The sequence below is a fragment of the Sinocyclocheilus grahami genome, unplaced genomic scaffold (assembly GCF_001515645.1).
Source record: "Sinocyclocheilus grahami isolate Dianchi unplaced genomic scaffold, SAMN03320097.WGS_v1.1 scaffold496.1, whole genome shotgun sequence".
Classification (NCBI taxonomy): Eukaryota; Metazoa; Chordata; class Actinopteri; order Cypriniformes; family Cyprinidae; genus Sinocyclocheilus; species Sinocyclocheilus grahami.
In genome coordinates, this window is record NW_015505675.1 from 162330 (window position 1) to 178109 (window position 15780).

The 15780-nt window shown below is 37.8% G+C and overlaps 2 protein-coding genes across 2 annotated transcripts in view; one reads left to right on the plus strand and one right to left on the minus strand.

Annotated features, from left to right (window-relative positions):
- Nucleotides 1-348: 348 nt before the first annotated feature.
- LOC107554270 (serine/threonine-protein kinase mos-like) lies at nt 349-991 on the plus strand. Its single transcript, XM_016236740.1, has one exon. The coding sequence runs from the start codon at nt 680-682 to the stop codon at nt 983-985; it is 306 nt and encodes a 101-aa protein (XP_016092226.1). The 5' UTR covers nt 349-679; the 3' UTR covers nt 986-991.
- Nucleotides 992-5920: 4929 nt separating this feature from the next.
- clptm1 (CLPTM1 regulator of GABA type A receptor forward trafficking) overlaps nt 5921-15780 on the minus strand; it is a 13624-nt gene continuing 3764 nt past the window's right edge. Inside the window, exons 2-14 of the mRNA XM_016236741.1 lie at nt 13704-13828; nt 12863-12986; nt 11367-11525; nt 11081-11198; nt 10810-10895; nt 10522-10642; nt 10164-10408; nt 9013-9106; nt 8734-8924; nt 8539-8634; nt 8306-8441; nt 6856-7023; nt 5921-6739 (exon numbers count right to left, since the gene is read on the minus strand). Of these exons, the coding sequence (XP_016092227.1) occupies nt 6561-6739; nt 6856-7023; nt 8306-8441; nt 8539-8634; nt 8734-8924; nt 9013-9106; nt 10164-10408; nt 10522-10642; nt 10810-10895; nt 11081-11198; nt 11367-11525; nt 12863-12986; nt 13704-13828 (1842 nt within the window). The 3' untranslated portion in view covers nt 5921-6560. The remainder of the gene's footprint in view (nt 6740-6855; nt 7024-8305; nt 8442-8538; nt 8635-8733; nt 8925-9012; nt 9107-10163; nt 10409-10521; nt 10643-10809; nt 10896-11080; nt 11199-11366; nt 11526-12862; nt 12987-13703; nt 13829-15780) is intronic.

Sequence of the window (15780 nt, forward strand, 5' to 3'; positions counted from 1 at the left end):
ATATATATAACTTTGAGTACTAGCTCAGAGAGTGAGAAGGTTGATATTCACATGATCTCTAGTGTAAATATTGCAGAATAACAATGATGATGTAATGAGGGCACATTGAGCCTGTTGTTGATCTGTTGACTTTGTTAATACAGCACTACTAAGGTAGAAAATATATTTAAATATATATATATATATATATGTGTGTGTGTGTGAATATATTAAATTGCTTATATAAAATATAATTTCTACTATTGTTATACACAAACACTATTGTTGTTTTTTTATGCATGCATGTATATTAATAAATAACTGTACTAGCTCAGAGTGAGGTTGATATAGTCACATGATCTCTAGTAAATGGATGAAACGAGGGCACGCTGAGCATGTTGGTTTCATCATTGCGTCAGACTTTGATAATACAGCACTAGTAAGGTAGAAAAGAGATTTACATCTGAGCCGCAAATAACGCGGGTGATTTATAGCACTGGTTTTAAACGGACTCGTTTTAACCATTGTTTACCTATGTAAATATGCCTCCTACACACCGAGAACATAGTTTCATAGAACCTACAAATTAAACGCCTTGTGATGGTCATATGACAGACGTGCATATAATGAGCACGTGAACTCTCCCACGCGAAGCGGAGCTCCAAATTTAGCGGACAGCTGTTTTGGGTTCACGGTTACCATGCACTATGCCGTCACCCGACTACTGCCAAAGGATTTTGGGCTGAAGTTTGGCGCGTGCAGCAGCCCGCTATCCAAAACTGCGAGTGGATCCACGCTGCGTGTGCCCACAAACACGTCTCACGGTAAAATCGCCCACAGACCGTGGTCCTCCGTGATTCATTGGCGAGAACTACAGGCCTTGAAGCCCATCGGCAGCGGTGGATTCGGTCTGGTGTTCAAAGGCACATACTTTGACGAGATTGTTGCTGTAAAGAAAGTGAGATGTGTGACAAACAAGCTGGCCTCGAGGCAGTGTCTGGGCTGAACTCAATGCGGCGGCGGCGCACCTGCACCCAGTGTTGCCAGATTGCATGGGCGATTTCCAGCCCAAAACTTTAACTGTCAAAATAATGTTATAGAATATGTAAATCAAGGTTGATAAGGGCCATTTTAACTCCTTAAAACAAAATATTGACGACAAAATAGGCTAATATAAATTATAAATAAGATAAATCTCGCAGGTAAACGGATCAAATCGGGGCGAATAGCCTACATTAAAGAGAATTAGGCTACCGAACATGAATAAAATATGCAAGCAGACACTGTCAGAATGGCAATCGTGAAATTAACCGATACCCTCGAAACAACACGTGCATGATTTTCAATGTCAGCAGTCAGAATAATCCAGTTTAAATGCAGAAAGTGCCCAATATAAGTGATAGGAAAAAGCAACGTAGTTAGCAGGTATTTCACACTCGTTCATGCGCACACCATGACAGTCGACGCAAAACTGTGTCATTCATTGATACTTAATTATAATCCGACAATTAAAAAAATACCAACAACAATAATGCGCTTACCTAGGGTGATCATACGTGCCATTTTCCCAGGACGCGTCCTGGCCAGGATTTCTATATTGCCTAAAATATCTAGGTTTTGGCTTTGTTTGCGTGTGCAGACCGATCAGTGACATCAAAGTACCCCGAGAGCATTTTGAAAGCACAAGGAAGCGTCTGTCTGATATTTTGATGTCACCGATCGGTCTGCACACGCAAACAAAGCCAAAACCTAGATATTTTAGGCAATATAGAAATCCTGGCCAGGACGCGTCCTGGGAAAATGGCACGTATGATCACCCTAGCTTATCGTGTCGCTCTATAATTTGACACAGAACTAGAGGAAGCCTCTGGTTAAGTTCATATTGTAGAACATAATGCAGAACTTTGCACAGTCAAAACTAATCCAGTCTAGCAGTTTTCAAGGATTTATCCATCTGGACGTTTAAAAGATAAAAGACATGCTCGTATAAACCGACATATTTAGTTTCGGTTGTGATTAATTCAGATGTGCTCTGATTTCGGAGATGCAGTGATAGAGCCTTGGTGTCATCTCACTCCACAATAATTCACTTTTTGAGAGTTGAGTCACTCTCCCACTCTTTAACTTATATTTAGGCATTGTGATTACTTGAATATACAGTCACACTACATTCAAAATCAGATACGTTATAACTTATCACGCTAATAACTTGTCACCTTTGACTCATGTGTGCTGAGCCCTCGTGATAAGTGCTGCTGTCGACGTTTACATCAGCACCAGCGCCTCTGCAGTGTGTGTGTGTGTGTGTGTGTGTAGTAACGTTATGATGACTGATTGGATGCAGTATACATACTTGGGCTTGTTTTGTTAAACAATTAGCCTATGCAATTTATATGTTTGAAAACCGCCAAACTGACCCCAAACCAGCCCAAATTTTGTTCACCCGCCCAAGCCAAGTTTTACCCGCACAATAAAATTCAAACCCGCCCAATCTGGCAACACTGCCTGCACAATCAAAACATCGTGCGCGTGATCGCGGCCACCACGTGCAGTCGTGCACTCTACGCACCTCAGCAACAAAGACTATGGAAGCATATAGGTAGCGAAATTCAATTTAAAATGCAATATGCAAAATGGCATTGTATTTCTGTATTTAAATTGACATTTTCCATTACCCATACGTGCAAAGTTTGGTGCAAAAGTAAAATGAAAATTAAATTATATAATTTACATTTGCCATTTCCAACTTAATATGTAAATTGCATGCACATTTGAACGCTTTATAAGTTGCGAAATGAAAATGAATAACACAAATTGATTTGATATGTGTAACATGTTCAAGCAGAAATGGTAGCAAAATGATAATTTAAGTGCTATTTGTCCTAAATGCATTTAGACTAACAGTTAGAACACTTAGGATTGCATTTTCATCATGACGCCGAGCGATACTTGTAGCAAAATTCAATTTGAAAATGCATTCCGAGCTGACCACGCCCACCCTCCGCCAGTCATTGCTTCAAGGCAGGGATTGGCGGAAGCGTGGCACATTTGGATCGTTTGAAACATGGCGGCTGGAGATCTGATAAGATCGCTGAATTCACTCTCAGATGAAGTGGAGCGTGAACAGAGAAATATATGAAGCGCATTCCATGCTAAAATCAAACGTTCGAACGACCGACAAACCGAACGAATATGTAGTTTACTTGAGGTTCTGCTATAAATGTGTCTATTAGATACATTAATTTAAATTAATTAATTATACAAACAATTGTTTGAAATTAATTAAGACTTCCCGAGTTTTTGAACCGAAGTCCTGAATGACTGTTATTAGTTATTAAAGGTAATTTAATGAATTTTAATTATTTTCAATGCCCCGCAGAAACCCTGCCTTTGTTGGAAAAGTAAATACATTATTTGAATTATGTTTGATTATGTTATAACACTTTTCAGTAACAATATTTCATATTACAGTAAAGTGTAGTAGCTTTTTTAAGTTTCTGAAATATCCTATAATTGTAACACTCAGAGGTAACTTGAACTCTATACTTTATGAAAGGAAAGGAAAACAAATTTGGCGGAGTTAAAAACAAACATTGGCCCTCCAGGAGCGGGACTGAGAACCCTGACTAGATCGTCACATTAATTGAATGTGATTTATCAACACCATCTTTAAATTTGCAACATATGTTGTAAATATATGTATAGGCCTATGTTTAAATATATACATTTACTGTAATATGAAATATTGTAACTGAAAAGTGTTATAACATAAGCGTATAATCTGCGCCCTTCCATCGCTAGGGATGTTTTATCCAGTCTTCTCTTGGACAGAAGTGTCAAAAACTGATCCGCCTGTGCTGGGACGGGGACGCCAGCGTCGGACAGACCGACCGCAGACCAGCTCGTCAATCAACTTTCCGTTTTATTGTGAATTTGCTCCACATGGACCCTCCAGACTCACGAAATATCTTCATTTGAAGTGTTGTTTTATTGTAATGTTTTGTAAGTTTAATTGTGTAACCTTTTGATTGTGAAGCAAAATTAAATTTTAATATTTAAACATTTTAAATATCAAAAGAACTTTAAATGTTTTCTTCTGTTTAAAGCGGGCCTTTTGTGTGATTTGTAATATTTCTGAATAAATCTATGAGTTGATATTTACTGCGTTTTACTAATAAATGTGAGGTGAACATTGATTTACAAATAAGTTTATCAGTTTAACTTGGGGTGATATCATACGTGCCATTTTTCCCGGACGCGTCCTGGCCAGGATTTCTATATTGCCTAAAATATCTAGGTTTTGGCTTTGTTTGCGTGTGCAGACCGATCGGTGTATGACATCAAAATACCGTACAGACGATTCCTTATGCTTTCAAAACGCTCTCGAGGTACTTTGATGTCACTGATCGATCTGAGCCGCGCTGCTTTTAAGTCGAACACATCCTATGAGCGCGTAATTGCATCGCTTTGACCGTAGATCCCACCTTCTCTCACACACCATGATTGGTCCATTATGTACAATGCCTGCATGTTATTGGTCAAACTACTTTTCGATCATTACCTGCAGCAAGCATGAAAACAAAGCCAAAACAAATCCGGGCAAGGACGCGTCTGGAAAAAATGGCACGCATGGTCACCCTAGTTTAACTTTAATTTTATTAGTAAAAAGTTGTTAAAGCTATTTTGTTCGTAATTAAGCACGTTTTATCCACATAGGAACGAGCACAATGTTTGACAATTATGATGCATTATGAATATTTTTACACGGAGCGGGTCGCCTTACAGGGGCCGCCATATTGAACAGTTGAATTTTACTCACTTTATTTCGGAAACTGCCTTGTTATTGGACAATTTTGATAGCAGAATAAATGAACCATTGCGAATGGAGTGCAAACAGAGCATTTCTTATGACATCTGTGACTGAAAACGTTTGCGTGCTGCTGCATGCACGCCGCTAGGTGTCAGCACAACAAATAAAAAAAATGCATGTTAAACCTGATTACATTTGTGAATATGAACACAGCTCTATACAACATCATTTGCTTTCTGCAGCTACATGGACCATTTTTGGATTATAGCATACAGTAGGTGAATATGCGGAACACATGATAGTGAAGAGAAATTTAGATTGGTGACTCAATGTGTATCATCCGAAATCCTGCCAAAGCCTTAGAGAATGGGTTTTTTTATGGTTCATGTTCTTAATTCACAACCTGTCAATCAAAAAATGAGCTTCGTTTTTGTCCAACAAAATGTAAATCTGCTAGTTTATAATATTAGTTTATACCAAAACCAACCTGTTCGAGCAATTTTAGTATTATTTTAATATGAAAAAAGTAGTTATGGTAGCATAAGTCTTTGCATTGGAAACTACAAAACATTTGTTTTAAGGCAGAGATTCATGCTAAACCAGAGGAGCAAGTATGCTCTTCATATGGTGTAATCAAATGTTTAACTTTTCCCTATGAGCTCAATGTCACCCCTTTAAAAAGCCAAATATGCAAATGAACAACTCTTGAGACATGAATAAAACAATGTTGGATTTAAACTGCACTTATGCTTTACTATAAACATGAGTGATTCAATTTTGGAACGGACCAAAAAAGAAAGCCCAATCAATTCAGAAGTACGGCACCAAAGAAAATGAGGACAAACCAGACATTTTCATCTCACGCATTCTTGGACCGTAAATGTGTCGAGCTGAACCTGGATGTGACACATGGTGGTCCAGCCGTGGAGTGTGAATGTAATGGAACTAGTTCTCAGTGAGAAGACTGGCAATTCAGCTATCGCTAGACAAGCTCATGTCAGCATGATTAAGTTTTACAAGCTGAGATGCTATACAGTTTTAGGACATATAAAAGAAAATTCAGAAGCTTAAGAAAAAAGGAAATCATCATAGTTATTAATAATATTAATGTAATTATATATTAATACCTACAAGGCTGTTATTTCTTTATTTTTTGTTCAAGTTTGCAACATCAATTCTGGTTTTAAAAACACGGCAAGTCTCTGTCTCGCACGGGTAGCATATGAACAGAATTGGCTTTTTTTTCTTCTTTTTCTTGGCCACCTCCTTCCTACACTACACAACTGCTTCCTGGTACCCCTTCACACATGGAATGAACAGAAAATAAGTACACAGAATCAGGAGACCAGCAAGGCTGCGTTTGGCCTCTTTTCCCTCGCTCTTATACTTCAAAAAACAAAATGATATGTACTGCAATCGCCCTATTCACTCCAGCCAATATGATTTAATTACGGACCACCTAACCCTTCAAATTATTAGTGTTACCAACCCAAAAAATATACAATACAGTACATCACATTTTACTTCACTTTGACTGCAAAAATATGGGAGATTGAAAAAGAATGATTTTAAGAAGTCAACATTAAATATTCTTTTCCTGTGGATTCCACACAAAGGAGGAACGCTGAACTGAACTTTTTTTCCCAGCAGTCTTTTACGTAATACCATTAATCCAGTTCCCTTTCCCTGACAATTAAACATAAACTCAGCCTTGAAGATGCCTTATCACACCTTCACAAGACCAGAGGGCAAGGGAGGGGGTTAAAAGGGGTTAATCATTTTTCTTCTCCCCCTCTGATTTATCCGTGATGGCAGCGGTTGTGTCGGCAGCTGCTGGCTGGGCTGGGCTGTCCTTGCTCTGCTCCACTCCGCTGGTCCCGAACTCATTCACACGGTTGGGATCCACTCTATAAATCCAGCGCTGGTACAGATAGATGAAGAAGACCACATCTGTGGAGAAATGGTGGTACATCCAATTAATACTAGACATCGTTTAACATAACACTAAACTGATGCAATCATATTGAGAAATTCAAAGTGTCAGAGGGAAATGTATAAGCACGTACCATCTCGGAGACAACCTATTCTGTACATCATTGGCATCTTGATGACGAAGGCAAACAAGTCATCTATAAAGGTATTCAGGGCCTTGTAGGTGAGCATCCTCCAGGGAAGATGGGCCACTGACTTCATCTTGTAGTTGATGAAGAGCTGCGGTGTCATGGTAATGAACCCTTTAGGAAAAACAAAGCATTTATCATTTGAATTATAGGCAAGTTGAATTTTTACAGTTGGACGTGTCATAAGAACTAATGAAAAATAAGGATGTGTGAGAAAACAATTTAAAATCATTGGGATGCCTGAACAACTAGTCAGTCTTGAGGACTCAGGGGTCTTGAGAGATGCCTTTTTTTTTTAAATAAATAAACCACTTTTTAATGTCACATGCCAACAGAAAAATGCAACGCTCCTGATGGGAAACTAAAATGTGTATAGCTTTAATAGCTGTGCTAAAATATATGTAAACAAATTTTCCCTAAAATAATTTTTGCCACCGTAACTGTCTAAAAGTTCAAGCAAAACATGCTGTCAGCATGCTAATTAAAGCATTAATTAATTAATTAGTAAACCACTGTGAAGCATCTTTAAAACATTTGAATGAGTGATTTTACAAAATATTTTTAAAATGTCAGACATTTTGTAATTTGCTGTGTGATTTCAGCAATAATAGTGTCACCAAACAGAATTACAAACTAAAGTTCCTGTAGCTCAAACAGTAGAGCATGGCATTAGTGACACCAAGGTCATGGGTTTGATTCCCAGAGAAAGCATGACCTGATAAAAACGTATGTCTTGAATGTAATGCAAGTCAATTTGGATAAATCAGGGTTTCTGCAGGTTTTATGAAGGTAAGTTCATATTTAGTATTCTACAGTAAATGTATCTTAATTTAAGGATATTTAGATAGCAAAGAAAGACAAAACTACTGAGGAGGATATTACTTATTAGCAATGCAGGCAACATTTAATGGCAAAAAAGTATGAATTTAAGACCTTCTGTTCTCATTTAAGACCTTTATTTCTGCAAGGTTGAATTAGGATGTATGACCCACAGAAACCCTGATAAAAGCATCTGCCAACTGCATAAAATGTAAAGTACAAACTAACTCGGAATATGGCAAAAAGCTACATCTGAAGGTTAAGACAAAGTTTCTGTTAATTTCACTTTAAAATCCATTAAATATGAATGTGTGTCAACACGCATTCACACCCTTCAGGCTAGTGACTGGATTTCACACGTGACAGTGTGTCCTTGCGGACAGCGTTGTCTCTTATTCTATTTACAGAACTGTAGAAAATCCTTTGGGCCTTGAAGGTGAAAAAGTGAAATTCCCCTTTTTGAGTTTTTCCTCAAGCATCTAGTTACTGACTTTTAAGTTGCCACAGACTCGGAGCAATTTTTGATAATCAGAAATGCAGCTGAATGCAGCAATTACAGAAGTACAGTTATACTTACCGAAGGTTAACAAAAACCCATAAAGCATACTGAGCACCCAAGAGTACCAGCCTTTATGTTCCACATATAATAAGCTATAAACTGCATAGCACCCAAAGAGAGGGTACAACAGCCAGGACAGGTACTTAAAGGCCATCTAGGGGGAAAAAAAGCAAAAAAGACAATCATAAAACTTGTATAAATTATGTGTATTTGATGAATCACCTCTAAATTGCAGCTGAAAGATCTCTTACGTCATCATAGATTTTGGTTGAAGACTCCACATATGTGGACTTATCTTTGAATGTCAATCGTGGGACAATTCCAGCAATCCTGTTCTCTCTGTCCAGCTAGGAAAAGAAAACAAGAATCAACATCGAGATCCAAGAATTCAAGCCTAGCCATTTAATTGAAGCAATCCAAAATGCCTGACAGTGGCATCATCTCACCCTGACGTCCATGACTTTGGTAATCTTCCAGAAGTCGATGAGCAGACCGATGAATACGCTGACCTGGACGACAAAGTTGGTCTCATTGTCCAGGATATAAAGCAGCACTACCAGAGACTGGAACACCCCGAATATGATGGAGCGCACAGACAGCCCCTCCAGAGACTGACGGCTGTTCCAGAACTGGATATCTGCAGAGAAAGTGAAATGAGAGCTCAGACACCAGAACCCACAAGTCTCAATCGATTACCACACATACATACATAAATATTTATTTACCATTCTTGAAGGCTAAGAACTCAAAAATGCTGTGGACGATGGAAACAACGATGGTCAGTCCCAGGAGGTAGGGGTTGGTCTCAAGTAGAGCCACCTGTTGAGACAATAAGCAAGTATATTAACACAACAAGATACTTTAATGGCATTTCTCAAAGTAGTTACACTGCTTGTAGTTTTAACATTACATCATCTAATTAATATTCATGATTCGGGCTAAGAAGATTATCTGCTTATTGTGACTCTTTCGTGTCTGAGCCTCTACTAATTTCAACTGGAAAAACAGGTGTATGCGCGCACTATTTATACATACTGCACATTTAAGCTTTCAAAAACTCACAGTGTGCACTATAGCCTCTGGGCACACTGGGTCCTGGACACCAATATTTTGATTAATTAATATTTCATGAAAGATGAATTACCGTCTGGCTATTTGAGATTTCAGTATGGAAATAAAGGGTAGGATCATGACCTTTTGGTAGTATTCCAGCACACTATGAGTGTATATTAGCAGCAGTTTTGTCATCTGATACAGGGTCTGGACCCGGAAATGGTGACGCATTATGAGAAGCAAATAACATTTAGAATTTTTTTTTTCTTTTTACAACCAATCAATTGATTTTTTTGACTAATAGTTTAAGTTATTAAACTAGTTGTTCCAATAGCCAAAATTAGTTTATTTTTTCTGCATTTTACCACAATAGCCAAAACCATCATTTTATTAATATGCAAAATATTCTAATAATTATATTTTTTTCCATTAGCATTATACAATTTTTTAAAAAATCTAAATGGTCTAAATCAACAAATTAAATAATTGCAATTTAATGGGTTTTAATTGTGGGGTACTATTCTTTTGACACCAACCAAATGGTGTCATTTATCTGTACTTCCAAAATTAACTAAATACAAGTAAAAAAAAAAAAAAAAGTGTGAATATTGATTAAAACCAATTATCAATCCATTCAAATAATATTTCATTTTTATATTTGACATTTGGAAGTGTGAAAAACAAAAATCAAAACCAGGTTCACATTTTCTACATTCATACAGCTATAAACATGTCTGTAACCCTGATTTCATCTCAAACATTTTGACGGTAAAGAAACTTGGATCTCTAAATTAAAAATATTCTCTTGAAGTGCAGAACAGACCTTCACAGAATCCTGGTCCTCATCTGACTGCTCGTAAGTGTCCTCTCCCAGGAAGTTCCAGGGGGAGCGGGCACTCTGGGCGGCATACAACTGCCAGCGCCACAAGGAGAGGGGGCAGTAGGTGAGCCGAAGGGGCAGATTCTGCAGGGTCTCGTTTATAGGGTAATAGTCCTTCTGCAGGTTCCAGTATTCATTGAAATAAACAATGGGATAGTAGTCTCCACTCACTGCATCAAACTTCACATCTGAGAGGAAAAGAAGTGTTCAGGTTAACCAGAGGCGATTCTGGATTCATCTACGGCTCAATAAATAGTTTCAATAATATGAGGAAGTTTAGCACTAAAAAAAAAAAACCTACGCTGGTCAAGAGGTGGAGGAACAGACCCTTTCACCCAAGCTGTGTGATCGTCCACCATGTTGATAGTGAAATTGGGATGCCAATGGGATATGATCTCCACAGGCCCATGACTCTCAGCCCGCTGAGAACGTACAAACAGAACTTTAGAAACTTCACAGCATACATGTCATTCACTGAGAAGGCAATCCCAGAATACACAGCGTTGGAAAATATGGTGAAAAAGGATGGGGGACAAGCCAAGAGCAATCTCGATTAGCTTATTTTGAGACAAATCTCATTAAAACTTACCTTGATCATTTCTGGATCAGCTTCAGTTTCTCCCGTCAACAGGTTCTTGGTCTTGAGGAACTTCCTCCTCTTGTATTTGTTGAGCACTGTTGAACAGGAAATGTGTGAAAATGGGCTCAAGGCTTTAAAGACGGTTCACCCATGCACTGATAATGTGTTATTTTAGGCCTGTTGACAGTCAAACTTGTGAGCAGCAAAAACACAAGTGTAACAGAGGTGAGTGAGAGAACAAGAAACGCAAGTAACATAAGCAAAAACTGGACACACTCACTTCGAGTGGCATGGACCGTGGATAGCCTGCGGTACTGGCCCTTGCGTTTGGGGTCTGGGTGGAAGCCACTCTTGGTGAAGTAAATGTGGATGTATATAGAGCCGTTCTGCTTCACACTCTGAACAAACAAACAGGCGCACTATAAACAATGCCAAACAAAAGTGTATTCTTGGATTTCGACACTGCTGCTAAACATGTACAATCAAAAATAAATGTTACTTCTTAAACAACCATGCAAGTCTCAGATCTACTCCATTCATATTTATAGAAAGCATTTGTGTCTCACCTCAGAGAGGCCCAGCTCTAGGTAATGCTCATAGCAGCCATCCCCCAACTCCCCTGTGGTCCAATCTCCATAAACCAGATCTTGCTGGTACCAGAACAGGGCTTCTGTATTGTTAAAATCTGTAAATATCTCATTCTCAGAGATATAAACATATAAATCCTGTGAAAAGACAGGTAACAGAATTACAAAAGCAGCTACAAACCAATTCTTACAGAGAATTTGGTTATATGCTTGATTAGATATCCTGCTTATGTTATACATGTAAAAGGCAGATGGGAAAGGTCTTGATTAGGCTTGCTGCGATAGTCGTGTTAAGCTGCAACACTGGTTACGTCACTTGCCCATCACGGCATTTTAAAATGAAATGCAAAAACGCCTGTTTGGCGATTGAGTTGTGCCGTTTATCTAAGGTGATTGTGGAAGTTTTTTTTTAATATTCATTTCTTATTTATTTGGTTCCACAGTCTTTGCTGATTTTTACTTTATTTAAAGTTTGTGCAATTTATTTATTTCATTTTACATCAATATGTCATGCCTCCAAGCTTTATTATTCGTTTTGCTAATAAGCGTTCTATATTTAATTCTTTGGTTCCACAGTGTTTGCAGATTTTCAGTTTTTTATAATTAAACTGTGTAAGTTATGTGTTATTTTATATTATTTGTTTTGTTAAGAAAAGTTCTATGTTTATAGCCTAAGTGAGTTCGTCGTTGTACTGTTCTGTTTTCGTGGAATTGATGCCAATTTAAAAGTGAAAGTAAGATGCGCATTGGGCATTTATAAGCTATTAAAAAGTGAAGAAAAGCGAGGAAAAGAGGGAAAACTCCAATGAACACAAGCCCCCACCCCCCGCCCTGCTGATACCGGTATTATGGGTGTTGTCACACGTTGATTAACTGGTGGTGGGAAAATTTCATCACCGTCACAACCCTAGTCTTGATTATGAATACCATAAGGGTGTCCTTGGGGAAGAGGTTTTGTTATATTCATTTCTTATTTATTTGGTTCCACAGTCTTTGCTGATTTTTACTTTATTTAAAGTTTGTGCAATTTATTTATTTCATTTTACATCAATATGTCATGCCTCCAAGCTTTATTATTCGTTTTGCTAATAAGCGTTCTATATTTAATTCTTTGGTTCCACAGTGTTTGCAGATTTTCAGTTTTTTTATAATTAAACTGTGTAAGTTATGTGTTATTTTATATTATTTGTTTTGTTAAGAAAAGTTCTATGTTTATAGCCTAAGTGAGTTCGTCGTTGTACTGTTCTGTTTTCGTGGAATTGATGCCAATTTAAAAGTGAAAGTAAGATGCGCATTGGGCATTTATAAGCTATTAAAAAGTGAAGAAAAGCGAGGAAAAGAGGGAAAACTCCAATGAACACAAGCCCCCACCCCCCGCCCTGCTGATACCGGTATTATGGGTGTTGTCACACGTTGATTAACTGGTGGTGGGAAAATTTCATCACCGTCACAACCCTAGTCTTGATTATGAATACCATAAGGGTGTCCTTGGGGAAGAGGTTTTGGCTGGGCACTCGTGGAGCTCCAGCAGGAGTGTTGGGATCTGGAGTTGATGGACCTCTGCGGAACCAGCTGCTTATAGCCCAGATGATAAAAATCCTGGGTGATACACAAACACAAGAGCAGACTCACATTAGACTTCAGTACAATGATGTTCTGAAAGCATAATCCCAAAACTCATGATGCAATAGTGTTGCCTTACACTATCATCTATGATATGAGACAGATGAAAAAGTTTTTTTTTGTGAAATACAGCCTCTAGCAGCCCACCTTAAATATGAGAAAAGTGAGTTTAAAGAAATATCACTGGAGAAGGTAAATACTGTAATTTTGACAAACTTTATATATTGCATAAGTATAAAATATTAACACAAGTTAACAAACCCCCCTGACATCAATTAGAGCACCCAGAACAGCTCAGGAGTTCAGTTGCTTTCCTCTCACGAGATGTCTGTTGAGCAATACAGCTCCTCAGGGCTCATGCTGGGGTTGATACAATATCAAAACTTCAGTAGGCAATTCCAGTCAAAGTTGGCAATTCTCAAACCTATTTTGATACTAACAGAAACCCTGAAGATGTCATTAATAATTATTACCAAATAAACTATTCAAATGCACTGGAAAACAGCACACCTAGCTTAAACACTACCATATGATCTATTATAAGTTACCGAGCACATCACAGTTTTACAATGGTCAAAAACAAACCACCTCTGTCAAATAAAGACCAAAGTGCAGGAAGTTCTTAAAGTGCATATTAAGACAAGAAAAAAATTATAGAGTTAAACATTTAAGTGCACAACATTAAGGACTCACCTGAAGAGGACACCTTTAATCACCTGCCAGGCGTTGGGCTGCTGTTGCTGTTGTTGTTGGGGGTCCAGTGCAGTCTCACCTATCTGAGCTACCTGACCTGAGGCAGCTGCCCCATTACTGCTCACCTGCACAGAACATTTGTGATAAACAAAATTACTATAAAGATTTAATATTCATTGTGATATAAAGATCGAACAGATCAGTTTCAGAGCTCTGATACTTGTTTTTTACCACAGGTTGATTGTTTTACACTATCTTTTTGCATTAGATTTAGATCTAAATAGTTTATATAATTGATAATTAACAAAGCAGAAAAAAGAACGCTAAATATTACACCTATATCTGTACATGATTGCAAATATTTTCAATAACCCAGACTGACAGTTCTTTGAAGGATGTCAACTAAAAACCTGTACTGACAAAACAGGAAATAAAGTGCTCTCACAAAACCACTGATATGTTATTGCTAAAATAAAGTCATATTTACAAAAACAGATCTCAAAACCAACTGCACACAAAAAAAAAAACTAATCACTCCTCAGACAGACAGATGAGACAAATGAGGCAGATGAGAATGTCTGATAGAAGCCTGCCATTAACTCAATCTAAATAAAACAAAACGTGACCAGTTTTAACTACAAACAAAGATAATATGATTACCATACATTTATCTTCACAAGCTCATAAAGTGACTATTGGAGTTTTCATCTAGCTCTGTACCTGTTCCAGCTCATTTCTGTTTGTTCCATTTGTTCTATTTAATTGGTGATCAGCTAAAAGCAATTTGCCAGGGACAATGATTTAGATTTGACACTACTGAACAGGGTAAATATTAAACTTAAATCATTTTAATGCCAGGGTAAGCATGTAATTACTTCTGACTGGATTTAGGTCAACTAAATGGAAACAAAAGTCAGGATCTGATTTACAATGATTCTGGTTACAATCCAGATGTCTAAAGATTAGAGATAACAATAGGTCCAAAAAGGCCTGTCACCAAGTTCAGGGATGGGATCAAAACATAAGGCCAAAAACATATAGAATACAGAAACATACCAACAAACTAATAAATTGTGGTACGAAGTAGGGCTGGAGGATTATGACAATAATCAATTGTAGGATTGGGAATCGAAAATCGATTCCGATTCCAGAATCGGATACTTAAGGTCAGGAATCAGATACTTGTCAAATTAAAATTTCGATTCCACCTATCGATTCCTATGTGCTTTTTTTTTTCTTCATCTGTGAGGACCGGACCTAGCGATCTGCCAAGACCTTGCTCGCTAATCTAAGCGCTCCAAAGTTCGGCTACATTTGCAATCAAAAGCTAAAAAAGCTAAGTATAATATCTGTGATAGCTAAACATGTTGCAAGAGAGATGTAACCACCAACATGACAAAGCACTTTAATTGAATAGATAGTTAACACGAACACGATTCAAACACTTACGTGATTATATTCCTAAATTGCAATGATTCATCTGCTTCATTCCTCAACCTTTGACGTGTGCGATCAATGTCGTGATCACTTGGTTCGTCCGTGCAGCGTATGATCACACCAGTGTGATTTGAACAATTAAATTTGCGTTTGCGCTGCCGCTGACCTAATGAGAGCAGCTGTCTGTCATGCATGAAACAGCTTCAGTCTTTTCAGTCACACAGTATCATTATTTCTGTGTTACAAACATTCAAATCACAGAAGTACTGGGATAAAAGTTTATAGTTCAGATATAAACTGTGTGTACGATGTGTATGGTAGCGGACACACTCTGGTAGCGGATGTGTAAATCACTTTTTGAAAATAATTTGAAACTTCAAATGAAGATTTATCGATTCAATCGTTAAACCAGTAGGTGGCGAAAAGGGGCTGTTAAAATGGTCTTTGAATCATACAAGAGATTCGTTCAAGAATGCTGATTCATCCAGTAAAGAAACTAGTACATCTTGAGTGAGTCATTTAATCATTAATTCATAAATTACATGTCATTTTGTTTAGGTGTCTAGTGTTTTTTCTTCAGAATCATGAGAGAACCACAACTTCCATTGGGGGGGGGGGGGGGAAGGAAAAAAACCATTTA